Source organism: Acinonyx jubatus, chromosome C1 (genome assembly GCF_027475565.1).
Source record: "Acinonyx jubatus isolate Ajub_Pintada_27869175 chromosome C1, VMU_Ajub_asm_v1.0, whole genome shotgun sequence".
Classification (NCBI taxonomy): Eukaryota; Metazoa; Chordata; class Mammalia; order Carnivora; family Felidae; genus Acinonyx; species Acinonyx jubatus.
The window spans coordinates 203916185-203935626 of NC_069381.1; the positions used below are offsets into that span (position 1 = coordinate 203916185).

The window sequence follows — 19442 nt, forward strand, 5'->3', positions numbered from 1 at the left end:
TGCTAAGCAGCCTTCAGTGGTGATGTGGGTTCTAACTAGACCGTCCTAAAGAAAGTTGATCTGCTTGGCAGACAGAATTCTCATTGTAAACAAACTGAAATTCCACATATTAAGCCACGAAGATACACGTTTTTATTCCCTATTCAAAGGGGGGAAAAAAATCACATGTTGGCAATGGCGTGAGGATATTAGCAATAGGAATAAAATAACGGGACGCCTGGGTGGCTCAGTCAGTTGTGTCCGACTCTTGATCTCTGCTCAGGTCATGGGCTCACGGTTCATGGGATTGAGCCCCAAGTTGGGCTCCACGCTGACAGCTCAGAGCCTGCTTGGGATTCTCTCTCTGCCCCTCCTCCTCTCTCTCTCTCTCTCTCAAAATAAACAAACTTAAAAAAAAGAAGCATAAAAAGCTTAAAATCTACATCTTCTTTCGGGGCACGTGGGTGCCTCAGTCAAGGTTAAGTGTCCAACTCTCGGTTTCCACTCAGGTCATGATTTCTGTCTCGCGGGTTTGAGCCCCACGTCAGGCTCTGTGCTGACAGCGTGGAGCCTGCTCGGGATTCCCTCTCTTTCCCTCTCTCTTTCTGCCTCTCTCCCCCATGCTGTCTCTCTCAAAATAGGTGAACTTAAAAGAATATATATGCATCTTCTTTGACCTAGTAATTCCTACTTTTAAGCATTTATCCTGGGAAAATACTTGCAAAAGTGGGCAAAAACGAGCATACAAGCGTGCTGAGTTCAGTATTTTTTTTTTAATGTTTTATTTTTTGAGAGTGAGCCAGCGGGGGGTGAGGGGGAGGGGAGGATGTAGGAAGCAGGCTCCGAGCTGTCAGCACAGAGTCCAGGCAGGGCTCACCTTCAGGAACCACGAGATCATGACCTGAGCTGAAGTCAGATGCTCAACTGATGGAGCCACCCAGGTGCCTGAAAGTTTTTAAATAGCGTATTCATGAAAATTATATTCTAAAAATCCATAACGTAACTTCAACGTGGTAAACATCGGTAAAATAGCCGCATGATGGAACAAGGGGATACTGCAGCCCAGGCTGGACGATGTTCCACTGCACACACGCGCACCGCCCCCCCCCACCTCAGTGGACTAGAACAAGGATTTATTTTTCCCTCATAAAATGGCTCCACGGGACGTTCTCCGTCAACACGGACTTCTGCGACCACCGTGGGCCACCCACGGGGGCTGAACCGCTTACCTGCAGTTCTCATGCTTCTGCAAGCACTTTGCCAGCTGAGGCAGGTCACGCGGCCTCACCTAGGCCGCAGTCGCGGGGCGTGTTCCACGGCCCAGAGCGCCCGTCCACCCCAACTGTGCAGCAAGTAAAAAGGCTAACGTGGGACTCTGCTTTTGATACAATAAGCTGTCCGTAACACAGTACAGCAGGTGGGAAAATGGCATGGCCCCTTGAAAATGGGTGGCCGGTCAGTGAAGGGTCGGGACTCTTGACTTCGGCTCAGATCACGATCTTGCGTTCGTGAGTTCGAGCCCCGTGTTGGACTCTGTGCTGATGGCCTAGAGCCTGCCTGGGATTCTGTCTCCCTCTCTCTCTGCCCCTCCCCCGCCTGCTCGCATGCACGCACTCTCGCTCTCAAGATAAATAAACTTAAAACAACAACAACAACAACACTGGAAAGACATACAGCATAAGGTTGACCATGTTTTCTCTGGGCGGTGGTAGGACAGAGGCTTTCAAAAAAAATCTTTGTTAGACTTTTTGGTGTTATCTTTTTATTTTCCTTTTCTGTTTATTCCTTTTTATTATATATTATTTTATTACATATTATTTATTCAATAAAGGTACATACTGCTTTGAAAAAAACACAGTAAATGAATGCCTTGCTGGTTTCTCAACCAACTCATCAGTTCTCTTGGGTCTGAACCACGCTGTTTCTTTGCAAAACTGAGCTGTTGACGTGGAGAACTAGGGCACGGAGGCCGGTGTCTCCAGGGAGTCTAGATATGCTGAGCGATGTGACTTCAAGGCCGCACAAACTTCAAAAGAGATGATGATACCTAACCCCTAACGCTTACCTGACACACTCATTACACGCTAGCACATCAGAGCACGCGGTATGGAGAAGGCAAGTGCTTTCAAGTCAGACAGACAGACAGGATCTTCTCGGTTTCCTCATCTGTAAAGCAGGGACAGTAACGCCCTGAGGGAATGTTGGCAGATCAAAGAGCGTAACCTGGGCAGAGCTCCCCGCACGCACGCGCGGTGTGCTAGCAAGTAGCATTATTGTCCTATGTCCAGATCAACTATTACAAAAGCTGAATTAAGCAACAGGGTAACAAGCAAGGAACATTTTATTGTGTATGCATATTCTCAAAAATAACACAAAAAAACAGAACCCACAAACAGGAGCAAAGGACAAAGTTTTCTAACTCTCTGGGACACACAGGGCACCGTGTCTTATAGAAACGTAGCTAGTACAAGACAAAATGTACTAATCAACATTGCCCTTTGCTTCCCCAGTCAAAAAGGCTATAGAGTAAAACACTTTAAATTGTATTCTAATATAAATCTGTTGCACAATTAAACCTCAATTTACTCAAAGAGTTACTGTATAGTAAACTACAGAAAATAGAGTAGGCATTCAAATAATCTGCTCACAATTAACAATTAAGCAATAGACACTCGAATAAATACCGCATGTATTACTTATTTGTTAAACCTCACACTGATAATGAGCAGATGCTTTATCATGAATAGTAACTGGTTCCTTACATGTTAGGAGACACCAGATCCAGTAACGGAAGTAGAAAGTAATTTAATGAAAACTCATTTTAGAAAATATTTCCTTGGGTCTGAGTCACTATGGTATTTATTACATATTCAGGCCAGTTTCAACAGTTTAAAAATGTAGGTACTAGCAAACTGAATTCTTTAGGGAGAGAACCAAGTGACGCATTCGAGAGCACTATTTTTTGTTTACATCCTCCAGGCAGCAGGACAGAAGCAGGACATAGTAAACAGAGATTTACAGGGCACTGAATAACGTTTCCGGCTAATGCTACGCCGGTGTTTCTATCATTTGCGTTAAAAAGGGCAATTTTAGAACACATCTAGAATGAAGAATTGACATTTCCTTATCACATACATAACTAGATCTAAACGTGAGGATTTTCTCTAACATTCTGTACTTTTTAATCCCTATTTGTAGAAATTAGCATGAGTATTCAGGAATGGAAAAACCACAAACCGTTACTTGAAGAACTATTTTAAATGACCTGTTTAAGAGCAACGCAGTCAAAATAAGGCAATAACTAGAAGTCTAGCGGTATTTTCCTTATGTGCCCAAGTCAGCAGAATTGAGAAAATAATTTTTGCCCACCTCTATAAAAATATTACCCCATTTGCTCCCTAGTAAGTAGTAGAGACAAGACAAGCCTGCCATGTGTGTTTTTAAAAAGAAAAGTGATTAACAGGCTCTGATGGAGACAGAAGTCAATCGAAACATTCCTTCCTTTTCTGGATACCCCTCTCTAGTTCTTTGTTGTATATGCCTTTCCTCCTTGGCGTATATTAGCTTAACCCCTTAGCAGGTGCTCTCACAACCTTATATTCTCTATAGAACACTGGGTTTTCCATTAAGAATTTTTTACAGTAAAAAAAAAAAAAAAGGCTTAAAGCTACGGCGTGATATTGTGCTGTCTACCATGGACACGATAAAATCACATTGGACAGAAGTTAAAGGCAAACAGAACCACAGCTCAGTACTCTTTAACACGGCCAGAAACAGATCATATACTATTTTCCTTTCAGGACTTCATGAAATCCCCAGGATAGCACCTTTGTACGAGCTGGACCATTAACTGAACGAAATCTAACATTCAATGCTGCCCTTTAAGATCGCACCCCTCAAGCTTTCTTCCAGGCTGTGTATCATATGTTTTGTAAAGAGCTTAAGAAATGTTATTAAAGGTGATATAACACAAAAATTATAAGGAGCAACAAAATCCTTCAGTCGTATTTCTGAAGGCAAGTCAATTTTTAATGCAGATCATTGTAGATCATTCTAGAATCCTTTCCTTATTATTTGCATCACGTGGCCATTAAGATATCTTAGTTTAACTGCCTGCCTTAAACATTATAGTCCCTCTCAGCCGTTGTGAAAAAACAGATTTAGTCCCTTCATGGTATCGCTCAGAACAACCACGCTGTCTTGATATGATCCCAACACAGTGACGCAGTAGTTTCTATCAGTATCCACCAGTAAGACTAACAAAAACACTGTTGCTCTCTACTTTAAAATCTGTCTTTCAGAAAAGTAGGCCTCTCTCCACTCACTTTCACAGACCTGAACAGGTACGTGTACTACTGTAAAAACAAACAGTCCAAGAAATAAATACTGGAATATTAAAAGACAGGCTCCCCCTTCCCCACCTCTTCCCCATCCCGGTACTAAGTGGCCACAAACTTTTAAAATGCCATTTGACACGAGAGAATTCGCTGGTTGTTATGAACGTGATTTACAAGGTAGGAATGACTGTGCAGGACCTGGTGAACAATTGCTGCTCTGGGTTGCCCATTCCCTTCTATGAAATATTAATGATATTCCTCACAGCAAAGAGTCAACACAGTTTAAAAAGCTCTGGAGTTCTTTTCTGCGGTGTATATCAAATTGCCACAATAGCACAGGGGCTCATCTTGGAACTATAAACCGAATGCATGTGTCTTTTCGGAGGACTGCGCCGTTCCGTGGAACAGAACGATCGCTTCCCTTCGCAGTCATGCTGGTAGCTGGGTGGGGTTTTCCATTTTCCATTGGTCGTTTCTGACTAGTGAGGGAGTCAGGCGGCTCATGTGACTCCCACGTTAACAGCACCATAAATATGTTTTGTCTTCAGAGCACGTCTGGGGGAAAGGGAAGAAGGTGGACTGCCCAGGTTAATCTAGAAATTTTACAGCTCGCTTAGTAACAACCGTGAAGGTTGGCCGTGGCATATGGTCTGGGAAGAGGAAGCAACGAATGTGCCAAACACCGAGGGCAGATAACGGCCCTACCTGCCCAGAACAGGGATCCTTCAGAAGTTTGTCCATAACTAAGTGCACAGGATCCTCCCACGCAGACAGTAAGGAAGGAGGGGCCCTCTGGGCTCTTGAGCTCCTGCTGCGCCCCTCAAGACGGAGAGACCATGTTCTCCTCCCCCTGCTCCCTGCTCTGACGACAGAGCCACCGAAGCCCGTGGAGGGCCCACGAGTCTGACGGAAGGGGGCTTGCACCCGGAACTGCTTTAACAAAGTTCTAAGCATTGGCGCTCTTTTGTTCAAGTTTTTCCTCTGAAACTCGCATTTGCCCAGTCGCTCCTTCAGCACACACGAGCTCCCTGTTCACGAGGGAGCCTTACCGAGGTCACTTCGTCCCCACAGGTCGTGCCACAAGTGCCCCCAAACACAGGTGACATGTTTTTCTTTTTTCAAAAAATGTTGCTTTGTCGTTTTGGCGGCTACTGGCCATTCCCGTGACAGGGACGGTGGCGCCATGGGGAATGGCTGCATTTGGTGACGGGCGCCTCTGGGAAGGTGCAGGCCTCGCCCGGCTCCCAGATCAACACGGAGAAAACCCAGTTGCCAGACTGCAGCCCACCACAGGTGTCATGTCCCAAATCTGCAAGAGAGAGAAGACACCAGCGAGGCAGTGCTCGTCACGGGCTCCAAAAGCAGAGCTCACGCTGCAAACGGCTGTTAAACTGGAAAAGGGGTCAAAGGAACTCACTCTCTCGTTCTTCTGCTATAAAACCTTCTCAAGATCTACAGTGACAAAAGCACACAAACCGTTCACTAAAATGTGAAAAAAGCTTGTAAGCGCTATCCTGTCACCTGAAGATTCCATCACAACGTTTGCTAGACGTTTATTTTCATTTTTAATAAAAAGCCGACTGGGGAAAGCCCCTATTCTGAAGAATTAAGAGAGAAAGCGTGTCATGATTTCACAACTCCAGAGTGGCACTGAGTCTAAAACGCTAGCGTTTAGTATCTGTGTTAGTGACGGAGGGATCGAAAGAAACAACGTGTGGTTATTTCTTACAAGTAGGAAACCTTCTGTCCAGGATCCCAGGACCACCAGCAAGGGAAGGACGACCGGCGGCAGGGGTCGGCTAAGGCGCAGACGAGCTGCGAGGCAGGAACCCTGGGCAGATGGCCACACTGGGTGCCAGGCCCCACCAGCTACCCCGAGGACAGATGTGGTACAGGGAAACACCACCGGAAGGAGCTACCACCAAGGGCCTGGGGACTCACAAACACGTGACTTGTTACTCAAGGTTTTCAACCGGCTGCAGGTGGCATGGCTGCTTGTGAAAAGGGAAGGCGAGCCGGCCGACCAGAAATGGGACGGACTAGAAGTCTTCCGTCCACGGCACGACCACGGAGCCATCTGCACGCACACGCTCGTCGGGACAACCAGGCAGGTTACCTTTACGATGCGGTCGGTCCCACAGGTCACCATCAGTCCCCTGGCAACGTCCATGGACATGTGGGTAATGTTATGCTTTCCTTCATGGAAAGTTGCTAGAGAAGTCCGACTGACCAAGAGAAAAGAGACCACTGAAAGCTCAGCTGTTTCTAGAGCTAAGGAAAGAGTCTTCTTAGCAACGTAAAGGAAACACAATGATAGGGTCCACATTTGCTCCTCAAAATGTGCCTACAGTGAAGTTTATAATTAAAGGATGACAGAAGGCACGATCAGCTGCAAGACTGTTCTATAGAAGGTTTGGCAGAACTCCCCAGATAATGGATATGTATTGTTTTAGTGGGAAGGCTTATATATTCCTAGGCACTAAAAAAGCACTTTTAATAACGGCAGAGGAACTAGGGGCACCTCGGTTGGGCGTCTGACTTCAGCTCAGGTCAGGATCTCACGGTGCGTGGGTTCAAGCCCCGCGTGGGGCTCTGTGCCGACCGCTCGGAGCCTGGAGCCTGCTTCGGACCCTGTGTCTCCCTCTCTCTTTGCCCCTCCCCCTCTCACGCTCTGTCACCGTCTCTCAAAAATGAATATACGTTAAAATTTATTATTATTTTTTTAAATAACGCAGAGGGACTACACTGCATGAGATCCTGTCCTGTGGGTAAGACCCTGGCAGGGAGGCTGCAGGGGTCGAAGCTTCTCTGCGACCGGGAGCAGCCCTCGGGCGCTGGCTCTCACTCTGCCCCTGCGCCCGCAGCCTCAGTCTCCTCGGGAACGAACTGACCCCAGCAATGCTGCACTCGCCTTTCAACTTGGGGCTCTGCCACGGTTTGCCAGTCTAGAACTTTCTAAAATGATTCAAAGGTAAGGGAAGAAAATTAAATTTCCAAGCACAGGAGAGCAAAGCTTGGAGCACGGGATGGACCGGCTCAGCCACCGCATCAGTGCGCGCGTGGCCTTGACCCTGCGCACCGCCCTGCGTGGTGCGGGGGCTCGAGAACGTCCCTCTGTTCAACTGCTCAACTCCCACGGTGTTTGGGAGAAATCTGCCTAGGGTCGTAGGGCGAGGGCCGACGTTCCTCCTCAGAAACTCTTCACGGAGCTGGGAAGGGGCGAACATTTCTCAGGCTGCTTTCCCCTTGCAGGTGCACAGTAAGACAGAGACACGCGAACACTCACTCCTCGTCTTTGATGGAGTCGTAGCAGGAATCGCACACGCGGACTTGGAACTCGAAGCCCATGACGGGGTAGCTGGAGCGCTTGCTGCTGCACTTGCCGCAGACAGCCTGCCCGCACTTCCTGCAGTGATGCTTGGGGGGGGGGGGGGGGGGGGACCGGGAGAAGGAAAAGGAGGAGGTTAACGTTTGCTTCTGCTTCGGGGCTCCCGGTTTCCCTTTGGGGGAGGGGGATGGGAGCGGGGTAGACGGGCCAATCTCGACACTTGTCGAGGAATTCCAAATCTCCTTGCTTTATTGGTCAAATACAGCTTTCGATTCAGTCATAACATCTGTCTGGATGTCAACAAACGACATTACTAAAACCAACTTCAAGTTCGTTTAGGAGCTTAAACGACTAGAGGTTTCAGAGGAAAAACAAAATCTATTCCTACGTCAGTCAGAGAAAAGCTTTGAAATAAGGTAACGTGCCCTCATTAAGAAATAAATATCCATAATCATATGTTTTACTATTTCTTTTAATCTTCCAAACTGTGATTCTGGAAATAAGGCTCGAGAACATTCAAAACAGACCAGTTATTATTAACTTTGACATATTCTCTTCCTACTAAAAGTTTAGTGACCTGTACCTTTCCTGTCTCCATTCATAAGATGGAAATTAATGTCTTCACGTTTCCTGTAGAAGGAGGGGTTATCTCCCCCATCAGTTACAACGCACTTGTTACCACCAGACACATGTTGTAGGAAACAGGCCAAAGATGGAATTCAGATTCCATTTCAAAGCATCAGAATGTTATCCAGGTGCTAAAATCACCCCTGTGTTACCTGCCAGTCTCATATTAGACCTTGCGGCAGCGTAGTTTTCTAAGTAAAATTAAAGAAAGTTCATTAATACACACAAACTTTAGGCCAATCCCTCATAGAGGTGCTAAGAAATAAAATCAGCATTCTTTTTTACTTACCTGCACAAATTCATATTCAATCTTAGTGCACTACCTTCGAGGTTGCTGTAGAAATATGGTTTTTTTGGTAGAACTTTAGAATTACATGAATACTCAGTGATAAGAGCATCTTTGAAAGCTATAGGCTATTCAGGACATGTTTCTTTAATTAGACAAAAAAAAAAAAGTACCAGAAACATGTTTAGTAAAAATGTTCGGGTACACTTATATGGGACAATTTATGACTAATTTAAATTCCTAGTGTCAGAGTATTCCAATGAGGGCCAAACTGTCCCATGTCTTTAGCAAACCGCAGAAGCATAAGGCTTCCAGTCACATGACCTGCTTCATTCTAATTCTGTGCGTGGCTCGCATGGGATGCTGACGTTAACAAGCAATTCTCCTAGACTGAAGGATCTCTCGTGTAGCTGCAAGTAGGCACTCAGTGTTTTCTTGTGCATTCCTGATTTTCCAACGCAGGATAAAGCGACAGCACAGCTGGCCCCAGGAAAGGTCCCACTCGCCGTGAGTTACACAGAGACCGTGATATCAAAAACACAGGGGTTCGCAGCGTTTCCAGGAAGAAGCAGGATTCCAAACAAAATGACGGACTAATACCACAAATAACAAGATGCACGATTAACCTAGCGACAACTCAACGTTGGCTAACTCACCTGTCTCAACCCCAGTGTCTTTGTGTCCCACATCTGTTTTATGTTCCAGAAAAAGGGCTGCTCGCATTTCTGACAAGAATCGCTCTCTAACCACTGAGGAGCCTGGGGGAGGAGAAAGTCAAAGCCACCATTAGAGCATCTCCATGTTGACTAGGATTTCTCAGGTTACTGATACAACAGTTCTAGACCTTGTTGGTGCTGGCCAACAAGGAATTTAAAAAAAATTCCTCAGTACATCATAGCGGTTGCCATATTCAATACTACCTGCGTTCAGTAATCTTTATCATCTTGGCAATGTTTACAGGACTGTCCGGTTTTCAATCTGTAGACAGGAAGGGGTAATTCAGTTTTCACTGGGAACTCCTAAGGGATGTCTTCGTAGATTTCTGTGCCAGAGTTGCTGAATATCGAAATCCCACTGAGTGAAAACCCACGTCTTGCAGAATCTGGGGGATGACCACCTGGGAAGTCTTGTGGGGTCACATCTTCCGGGGGCAGCTCCTGTCAGGCAGATTTGCCTGCCGGCCCCTCGGGCTCCCGTGAGCGGCTACCCTCCCGCGGGCACACGCACCGTCGGCACACCTCCGCCCCAGCACCGTGCTCTCTGGACTGTAATCCTATATGCACGTCTCGTTTCTCCCCACGAGCCTGTCACTCACTGCTCTTACTCGTCCTGATGTATGGACAGCCTGTCCCAGAGCAGGTCCCCAATGAATTTTTATTAAAACAGGATGATTAACAGTCTTGATGTCACTTGAACCAGAACTTAGAAAGTACTGCTCTAGACAAACCATTAGATTGTACCCGATTACAGGATGAAACTGTTAAAAGCCATTTATGAACCTCAATCACTTGTCGTTACATATGTGCGATACAAATAGGAGAGAACACGAATTTCTGTCAGGCCAAAGACTGCGAAAAAATGATTCTTTCTTGATCTTGAAAGTGCACGCTCCAGAAAAATACACCTGGTGAGAGGAGACCATGATGGGAGAATGGCGGACACGGCATTGCACCGGCCCCACCGACCCTTCTAAAACCATCAGTAAGACGGAGAGCCTCCAAGATTGAAGCCGGGACTTCTGGGGGCTAAGAACAAGTGCCTCTGCGTCCTTCTTTTGCTTCCTATTGCTTCAGGACTTTGGGCTTTCCTGTTTCTTACTTTAGATACGTCACGAGAAATAACTTCTGCAAAGGACTTTCTGGGGGGTGGGGAGCACCACAAATAGCACGAAGTGGGCTCGGACAGAAGACAGGTTTCTCTGGATAACCGGAGAAATACTGGAAAGAAGGGAAGGTGAAGAAAAGGGTGACAGAGACGTGCACCCACGTGGGAAGGAAGACGGCCTTGCTGCAGAATTACCTCTTCCACTTCTGTGATCAACAGAAGTGGGGGCGGGGGTACGGTGGCTGGGGAACACTGCTCGGGAACAAGGCCCCTGAGGGAGAAAACGGGCAACACGGCGGGTCATGCCACCCACGGCATGGCGATGTCTGTCCGTGGGGAGGGGAAGCAGGTGCCGCTGCCTGGGCTCGGGTCCGGGACGCACGCGGCACCACACACACGTGGAAGAAAGCTCAGGATGTCTTGACAGCAGCAATATCCAATATCCCAGCAGGGGCACCCGCCTCCTGTGGTGGGGGAGGGGTGTGAGTCCACGCGTGGGAAGCGTGTGCATGGGGCCTGGCATCCCAAGTGCCCCAGGAGTCCGGGCGGGGCACCAAGTAATTCTTGTGCCTGACACCACCTGATTTTCAACACAACCCGAGGAGACGTGCAGCAGCGACACCCCCACGGTGCGAGCAAAGAGACCGTGGCTCTGGCGGCAAAGCGGCCGTAGGGGACTAGTGCGTAGCTGGCCATCTAGGAGACCCTAGCTCGCCCGCCGAACTCAACACAGCAACCCCGAATGGGTCTTCTCTCTTTGAACGTGAGGCCCTCCGCACGTGGTTCTGGGGCGTGGCCACACTCCAGCCGAGCCCTTACCCTCAGGAACATACAATTCCGTTTAGGGGCTTAGGAAAGAACTCTCCTTGACTGAGCTGGGGTGGGGAGAGGGGCTCCAGGGAAGAAAGGTATGCTTTCCGTAACTTCAGATGACACACAAAAGACAAAATCAGAAGTAAACAGGCTTTCTGGAGCGTTTTGTTGTAAGAAGCACCTGCAACTTTCTTTCTTTTAATAGGATACAGTGCTATGCTCCAAGCTATCAGGAACCATCCTGTTCTGTGCTTATTCTCTAAAGGGAATTTTTTTTTCTTTCCTGAGAAGAGCAGAAGAAAACGCTAATCAAGCACTGTTTCGCTCTTCCTTACATACTGTTCCATCTGCCTGTGCTGCACAAAAGGGGCGACGTAACGAGAATAATCCCCCACACAGCTATTACCAACTGTTGCAATAATCTGCATGGTACTAATGTGCACCATATTGAACATCCTGCGATCTACTAGTTTAAAATAAGGTTGTCTTTTGAAGTGGGTTCATTCTAATTATTACTTACTCATTTATATTGCAGGTCAACTTCCAAAAAGGAGCCCCGCTAATTATGAGCTAGCAAGGGGGCAAATCTGCTTTCAGCCTGCCCCAATCAGTATTTCCCAGTGACTCAGTAAGAAATTCCAAGCAGCATGGGGCTAGAGAATCTGGGACTAATTCTGTGTGCCCTTGCCTAAGGAAGACCTATAAATTGTACAAACCCTAACTCCCAGGCCAGAACCTTCTGTATCTGTGGGCTGTTTCCCTTTGCACTATACTCAGCTGGTTTAAAAAAAAAAAAAAGAGAGAGACAGAGACAGAGACACTACTAAAAACAATGCATCTTTTTGACCCAATTTGCTTCCCCACCAACACTGTCAACTACTGAGAGAGAGAGAAGCTTGCAGAGCGCGACGTGGAACCCGCCAGCATGCATGTGATCGGGGGGAATCTTCCACAAATGACTGAAAAGAGACGCGCCTACAAAGGAAGCATCCTGGGCGATGTCTTTTCTTTCCCTAGACGTACAAATGAACTCCACAATCGTGTACCCTTGAAGGGGGGAATCCTGCTTTTATTTTGTTAACTACTTTTTTCTAAAAGAATTTGCCAAGGATGAGAATAGTGGACTGAAATCCAAGCGGGTGAGCTCTTAGAAGACGCTCCGGCAGCACTGGCCCCAGGCGTCGCCCTCCCACGCGACCCCGGGAACACAGACTCCGAGCGGTCTGTGTGCTCAGAATAAGACTGAAATACAACGGGCCAAGAGTCCAGGAAATTGAGCAGTATGCTAGGTGTTCGCTCTTGATGCCTGCGAGAGCAGCTACTGGAAAACACAGTTAAAATAAATCTTTGCAAGGAAAACTGTATGTAATATTACGCCAACGTTATAGATAATTAATAACAAGTCAGCTTAAGCCTTACCAAAATGTTTTGCCGACTCTTAAGATTTTCTGTTTGGTCTCACAAGTTTACTAAAAAAGGTGACAATCACTACTTCACATTACGAACTTCGTTTTATTATTTACGGGGATAGTCTGTTTCCTTCAGGAGATTACAAGCTTCTTGCAGGCAAGAAGACATCGAGAGCATGGTAGCCGTAAAGTCTGGAAATGAGTCACGTTGTGACTGTTTTTTTAATAAACCGAACCCCCCGGATTACGTCTTCTGTGGCACGTGTGGTACAAGTCATGCGCAGGATCTGGTGGGACGGTGGCATCCCAACCAATGGGGCCCAGCACGCGGGCCTCCGCGCCGGATCCAGGACAGCGCCCTGAGCAAACCACGTGACCTCACACCACGCAGTAGGCAGTGCCATGCAGGAGCGGCAAGCCCTCGTTTCCAGGCATCAGAGCCACCCTTGAGGGGCTCAGTAGATGTTTCTGAAGTTGAAACGGAGTCCTCGGTCCCTCAACTCTAAAATCTTCTCTTTTGAGTCAACAAAAAGTCAGCTCTTCTGCTACCTACATCACAGGTTGGAAAAGACAGGTAATACCCACGCTGGCAGACGTGAGAATGGAAATCCTGCCTGGAAGTCATCTGACAACATCCATAAAAAGCATTAAGAACGTACACATCTCCTGTCCCGCAGGGTCTACTTTCAGAAATTTGTCTGAACGAAATAGCTGAACAATCATACAATGACGAGGTCATGAATGCTCACTGCAGCATTGTTTAAAATAGAAAAAAAAGACAGAGTTGCCCACAGGTGAGAGGACAGACTGGCGGTTGCCAGAGGAGGTGGTGGAGGGAGGGTGTGACGGGTGACGGGGGGCAAAAGGTACCAACTTCCAGGTTGTCAAAGAAGCAAGTCCTGGGGGCGTGAGGTACAGCCAGGAGGCTGAAACCGCGCTGGGTACTTCGAAGTCACTGACAGGGTGCCTCGTAAAAGTTCTCATCACAAGAAACAAAGATTTGCAACTGCGGTGGCGGATGATAACCGGACTCAGTGCGGTGATCGTTCCCGATATGTGCGAATGCCGAATCACTACACTGTACCCCTGAAGCTAATACAATGATATACACTGACTATTTCTCGATTAAAAAAAAAAAAGGACAGCCAGTTTGTTTAGACAATCAGAGTATCCGTCTAAAGAACCAGAAGCGGCTTTAGAAGGTGTCATCGGATGACTCTACTTCATGGAAGAGTGAACAGAGAAACGACGACACTCCTCTAAACGAGGCCCCACAACTCGTTAGCCGCGCAAACCAATCAGAACTCAGGTCTGCTGAAAACAACACTACGTGGACACCACCCGGTAGAAAATAAAAGCAGAGAACAGTGACATACTTCCCAGGGAGACGGCAAGCACCTTGCTGCATCCCTCTCCCAGCATCCACTGACAGGGATGCTGTGGGGCCCACTTCGCGCCCAGCGGCACTGGGGACCGTCTCCAGGCTGAAAATAGCCTTCGTGCAGTCTGCGGGCAGCGCTGGTCGCCGTGGAAACCCTCTAACGGGCAGGGGAGCAGTGCAAAGTGACACGCGGGAGCCCGTCAGGCGACAACCAACGAGCACGAGGGCACAGAGCGGGGCTGTGCTAGTCGGCACTGACAGCTGGCAGGGTGGGAACCCAAGAAACCAGGTTGTGGCGGGGGGGGCCCCTCCACATCAGCCTCGTCTTGCTCGTTCCCTTACCTCCTCTCTGCTAACGTCCATGTTCCACACTGCGATTCCGCCATCCGACGAACAGGAGACGAGCTGCCTTGTGAGCTGAAGGTAACACAGGGACTGCACCCTGTCACTGCAAACAACACACATCGGTCACTTGTCTCGACGTGGAAAAACACAGGCTCAAATCTCGCCCCTTGTTGGAACCAGCAACCGGCATTTTGCCACTTTCAGGTACGGTAATGTGGCCTCTGGCATACACTTTAGTCAGATGATGTGTAATGACTCTGTAACTTACTATACGGCACCAGAGTTTCCACGAAAGAAACACTACTTTCAAATCAGTCATTCAGCATCGCAGGCCACAGAGAAGATGATGGCTACAGTCCTCTGGGCCAATCCCTGTGGTCCATTCCTTTTCGGGGGCGCAAGATTCACCTACTTGTTCATAACGAAGAGCAAGGAGGGGTGACACCCTTACTGGAACACAACCCGGAAACAATCTCCTGACCTACAGACTTGTGTGAAGGATCGTTCCTCGGCTACTTTGCAACCTGACTCTGCTTACAGTAGACAGCAACAGCCTACCCAAGAGCGAGGAAAGGAAAGGCCAATGTCCTCTTCCTCTGAACACTAGAAGGCAAGAACCTGAGTAATGCGACATCATGGCTCAGGTGACGGGGCCTGTGTCAAACCACACCCGCACATTACTTTTCAGAATAACCAAACCGGTTAGGCATCCAGTTCCAGACTGGCTTAGCATGGCATTCTGTGCAAGCTTCCCCGGCCAAAGTTCTCACTCGCAGTCCTTAACCCACCTGTGCCCTAAGCAGATATTTCAAGAGGGTGACTCCTTGGGACAGACAGGTGGCAAGTGCTCTTTGGACAAAGAAGGAAGAAGACTCTGGGCTTTTTTTTGGGGGGGGAGGGGGAGGTGGCGTCTATAACACCAGACACGCAGGGCTAACAGAAAAGCAGTCCAAGTTAAAAGTGGACAGAGTGAGCCCCAGCATATGGCTGCCTTCACAGATGGGAGTTTGGAAAACAGAGTATCAGAATACTAATACTGCCCCGCCTCCCCCACACTCAGATTCTTTCCCCACCCCCACCAACAGTCACGCACTGGTGGCCCTGCAGCAGCAGTGTGCGGCCTTTCCTTCCTCCGATGTCCCACATGATGATGCTGTTGTCAGAGGCTCCCGAGAAGAGTAACCGCTGGATAGGGTCCCACCAGAGGCAGGCGATGCTACCTACGGTGAGAAAGAGGAGAGGTGAAGTACAGCCCTGCCCCTGCGCATACACGTTCAACAGCCAGACCGAACTAGGCCCCGCTGAGCCCCTGAGTAAAACCGTATCTTTGTTGTGCGAAAGGGCCTTCAACACTTTATCACGAGTCACAGAGAAGACACGGCACACCTATCACCCAGAGTTACAAGACAGTGATCTGCAGTTGTACATCAAACTACTTTGAACACAAAGATGTTTAAGGAATTTTTCTTCGTTCTGTACCAAAAAAAAAAAAAAAAAAAAGATACATATTTATGAAGGGTTAGTTCAGGAAAAGCTTTTGAGAGGAAAAAATAAAAGCGGACAATATTCAATGAGAAGAGACAGTGAAGATCACTGTGGTCAACTTAGGGAAGATAAATGTCTAGATTATTCCAGGTTGCCGGGGCCTTGCAGGTGTTTCACCTCAAGATGCATATGTGTAAGGAAATTAAGTTAAGGGTCTCAGAAAACAAAATGGTCTGCATACAATTATGCCTTCTATATTGGCTAAACTTAACAAATTTGATACCCTTGAGAAATCTTTCCACAGTTTTCTCTTTCAACAGATCTCTCTCTCGGTGGTTCTATTGATTACTGCTTGCCTAGAAAAAGTTGTCAACAAACTTAACAAAACCGAGCCAGTCACCCAAGTTAACGCTTCTGGCAGGTATAGAGAAAACCGATGAAGTCCCATTCAAAAGCAAACAACGGAAACTAGTTTCTCACAGAGACTTAGCATAAGGGAAAAAAAGAAGCGTTCTGCAAAACTGGCTTCAGGGAACAATTGTGCATAACTCCTGACCCTATTTAATGCTGTGCCCTGTACACTTCACTGGAGGCCTGACAGCAGATAAACATGGTCCTTCGCTATAAACGCTACTAAGCAGTCCCCAGAACCCCGTCTGTCCTTAGCAACCCAGAGAACACTCAGGAGCCTGGGGATCATGAGACCATTAGTCATAAACACAAGTGGTTTCCTTAGGGGCTGTGCCTTCCTGCCCGAATACGTTCTAACTTACTTACCCCCCTTTGCTCTACAAGATCCCCGATCTGACAGACTCGGTTTCACTCAAATAGATTTGCTAGAAAGCACAGAGTATAGAGTGTATTTAACGTAGGATACCTAAAACACTATTTTCATAAGTAAGTTCATCATTAGTTCTTTCAACAGATCCCCCATCCTTCCATCGAAACCAGACAGTGCTCGAGTGTCTAATTTGTTACCCAAAATGGCCAAGTGACTTTTAGAACTCTTCCTAGAGCCTGACCAACTCACCGCACTGTAGAAATGATAAAATCCCACCCATTCTTTCCCCTCCGTCGCTAACCAAGCAGAAGCAGAACAGCCCAGACATCTCTCCTAATTGTATTGTCTCCCAGCTCTTGTTCAGTGTCCTAGAAACTGACAAATTAAAAAAAAAAAAACCAAAAAAAACCAACATTCTTCCAAAGGTCTTACCATTTATAAGAATTTTAAAAGATCTTCTGAAAATAATTTAAAAAGACAAACAAAATAGACAGTATTATCCACATGAACCATCTGGACAAGGTTTTGACGACACGGAACCCAGCCCAAGAGCCTACTTACAGTTAGCCTTCACTCTTTTAGATCTATATCCCACATCTGGCTAATCAAACCGGAACCGACAGGTCATAGGAGCTGATCATTCATGAAGCCCCAGCGCCGAGAACTAAATCCGGATGCCCAGATTAGGTGAAGAACCCGTGGGTGATCACACAGCCTACCTTCATGGCCTTTGAGGGTTGTAATAACTGAACAGGAGTTCTGTTCAAGCTTCAGCAGGGTGATCTGCCCGGAGTAATCGCCAACAAAAGCATACTGAGTATCATAATCATATCTGTGGAGAAGCAGTCAAGGATATATAACACAATCCATCCGAAAGTTGTAAAATTGAACAATGTGCCCTTTAAGGAAGTAAGCACAAGCCTAAAACTACGAGACAAAGAAATACCCAACTGAAATTCGGGCAACACATATTAAAAAAAAAAAAAAAAAGGCTTTTCAAGGCGGAATTCTTGGGAAAATTAATATTCATTTGACAAGAATTCACTGAGTACCTGTTACTATTCCAGCCAATACTCTAGGGTATTGAAAAAAAAAAAGATAAGAGCTGACAGAGAAGACAGACATGAAAACAAGTAGTCATAATCAAACTGTAATTAAGTACAAAAAGGAAAACACTCAATAATGAAAACAGCAAGAAAGAACTGGAACAAAATGGCTATTTATGAAATATCTCTGGAAATAACGTAAAACTCGTAGCAAATACGGACACGAACCCATCTTTCTTTTGGCCTGGATGAGACAGCTTGAAGTGCCGAGGATGATTCATTTTAATTCGCCGTGGAGAGTTTTAATCATCCAAAATGCAGTTATTTGAACAGTAGTAAATTTAAATTTCAAAAATACACGAACCATTGACAGCAACTCACTACTTTCTCGGTCACTTAATGGCCATAGAAACCGGTGGCCGAGCAGCAGTTTAAAACACATCAGGCTGCCCATTGCTTCAGTGCCAAAACACAGGTCAAGAAGAACAGCACAGCCTGGGCTGTGCCTTTGTGCTTCTGCACCATTTTCTCACAATCCATATGAGAAGCCTACCCATGACAGAAACGCTTCCTTAGCACAGGACGAATCAAAGTATTTTTCCCTTATCTGAATCTCAAATGTATGGGACTGCTTTGAATGCTTATTTTAAAGACCTCATGCTGTGCATTCATTTGTAGCAAACATTTTTCATAAAGGCTTTCCGTGGAAAAAAGGGATTTACCGCGCCAGACAGCCAACTCTGGAAAAGGAACTACTCTGGGGTATTTGCCTGTTGACAGCCTCGAGCGCAGCGTCCCTGAGATACACCGCTGCCACGGGTCGCCTGTAAGGGCAAATTCTACAGGAAACAAGTTCCAGACAGTAGTAGAAAACTGTGAAAGCAGCAATTTGTTAGCGTTCTGAGGACCCTAAGGCATCTCTGAGAATATTAAATGGATTATGAACCCCCTCCACATACACGCCGACCAACTATAAAACTCCCTTAAGTCCATTTATGAACTCCAGGGTCACAAATCCTTATTTATATTCTTTCAGGGTCTGCAAATGATCGAGTAAAAGATCAACCCCCTTTTCGTTTTTCTTTATTCAACAAAAAGGTCTTTATTCTCACCTTGAAATGCAAAGGAATGAGGGGGTGAGGGGGGTTGATTAAGGAGGTTTAGGTTTCCAAGGTTTTGTATTAAAAACAGACAGTACTTCCCGGCAGAGAATGGCAATTCATCTGATCATGATTTTTAGTAAACCAACCAACTCTATACCAAAGAAACACGGACACAGAACTTCTTGGATTTTATGCGAAGTACGCAGGAATCGCTCAATCTCTCTGGATCTCAACCGCCAATTCACGATCAGATTCGAAACGAACTGCCGCGACAAGGAGGCGCCGGGCAGGGGAAGGGCCCGCCCGCTGAAGGATACTGTAAACACGACGCCCAGGAAGTGAAGAAGTGCCTCCCGAGCATGTTCCCGCTGCGGGTGCACATCCAGCTGACGCACTTGTCGTGGCCGGTGCTGATCACCCACTCGGCAGCCACGCTGAAGATAATCGCAGACACTCGGTTCTGATGAGCTGCGGGAACACAAAGGGAAGTCTGCGCCCTTCACGAAGAAACGTGACCTTCCGAATCTGAACGGAGGCGCGCGCCTTCTCGAGCCGGCTGGCCTGGGGGCTCACGGTCTCAATTACCCTACCACGGAAACGCCCGGGCTCCGTGAGCCAGCTTTCAGATGACTTTCCCAGCCCCAGCTCAGCACCACACGCTTGCTTTCCGTGGCCCAGCTGCCCTGTGTCCCTACTTG

General features: G+C 47.1%; 1 protein-coding gene across 4 annotated transcripts in view; it reads right to left on the reverse strand.

Annotated features, from left to right (window-relative positions):
- Positions 1 to 2302: 2302 nt before the first annotated feature.
- The window catches only part of WDFY1 (WD repeat and FYVE domain containing 1), a 45452-nt gene continuing 28312 nt past the window's right edge, over positions 2303 to 19442 (reverse strand). For 3 of the 4 annotated variants that reach the window (XM_027049365.2, XM_053215861.1, XM_053215862.1), the window contains 8 exons: positions 19062 to 19212; positions 17315 to 17427; positions 15423 to 15549; positions 14327 to 14432; positions 9214 to 9315; positions 7603 to 7733; positions 6433 to 6541; positions 5381 to 5625 (listed from right to left, as the gene is read on the reverse strand). In XM_027049365.2, coding sequence (XP_026905166.1) covers positions 5566 to 5625; positions 6433 to 6541; positions 7603 to 7733; positions 9214 to 9315; positions 14327 to 14432; positions 15423 to 15549; positions 17315 to 17427; positions 19062 to 19212 — 899 coding nt within the window. In that variant the 3' untranslated portion in view covers positions 5381 to 5565. Of the gene's footprint in view, positions 5626 to 6432; positions 6542 to 7602; positions 7734 to 9213; positions 9316 to 14326; positions 14433 to 15422; positions 15550 to 17314; positions 17428 to 19061; positions 19213 to 19442 lie in introns of all 4 variants that reach the window. The other variant, XM_027049356.2, reaches the window with a different exon arrangement.